At 52.1% G+C, this 303-nt stretch overlaps 1 protein-coding gene across 1 annotated transcript in view; it reads right to left on the bottom strand.

Moving 5' to 3' along the window:
* EMH_0077160 (uncharacterized protein) overlaps window positions 1–82 on the bottom strand; it is a gene marked incomplete at both ends in the record, with an annotated part of 1,656 nt that extends 1,574 nt beyond the window's left edge. Inside the window, one exon of the mRNA XM_013499823.1 lies at window positions 4–82. Within this exon, the coding sequence (XP_013355277.1) occupies window positions 4–82 (79 nt within the window). The remainder of the gene's footprint in view (window positions 1–3) is intronic.
* Window positions 83–303: the final 221 nt, after the last annotated feature.

Genomic DNA, 303 nt, shown 5'->3' with positions numbered 1-303 from the left:
TGCACCGGGGGGACCAGTGGGATCGGATCCCGTCTGCATGCAGCAACCACTCCTGCTGCTGCTGCTGCTGTTTACCCCACATAAAGCATCAAAGTCTGCTGGTTTCTCCCACGTAGTTACGTTGTTTGTTTCGTTGTGATAGTAAGGCATGCAGTCAGCGGTGAAGTATTCTCTCCATGGTCCTGCTTGTCTAGGGTTATAGTTTTTAGCAGCAGCAGCAGCAGCAGCAGCAACAGGTGAGAGTCTTGCATGCTGTTGTAATCCGAGTTGTTGTTGCAGCAGGAGCTGTTGCTGCTGCTGCTG

The sequence above is a fragment of the Eimeria mitis genome, genomic scaffold (genome assembly GCF_000499745.2).
Source record: "Eimeria mitis Houghton genomic scaffold, Emh_scaff4711, whole genome shotgun sequence".
Classification (NCBI taxonomy): Eukaryota; Apicomplexa; class Conoidasida; order Eucoccidiorida; family Eimeriidae; genus Eimeria; species Eimeria mitis.
The sequence above is the reverse complement of the archived record's forward strand: the minus strand, read 5'-3'. Positions and strand labels throughout refer to the sequence as shown.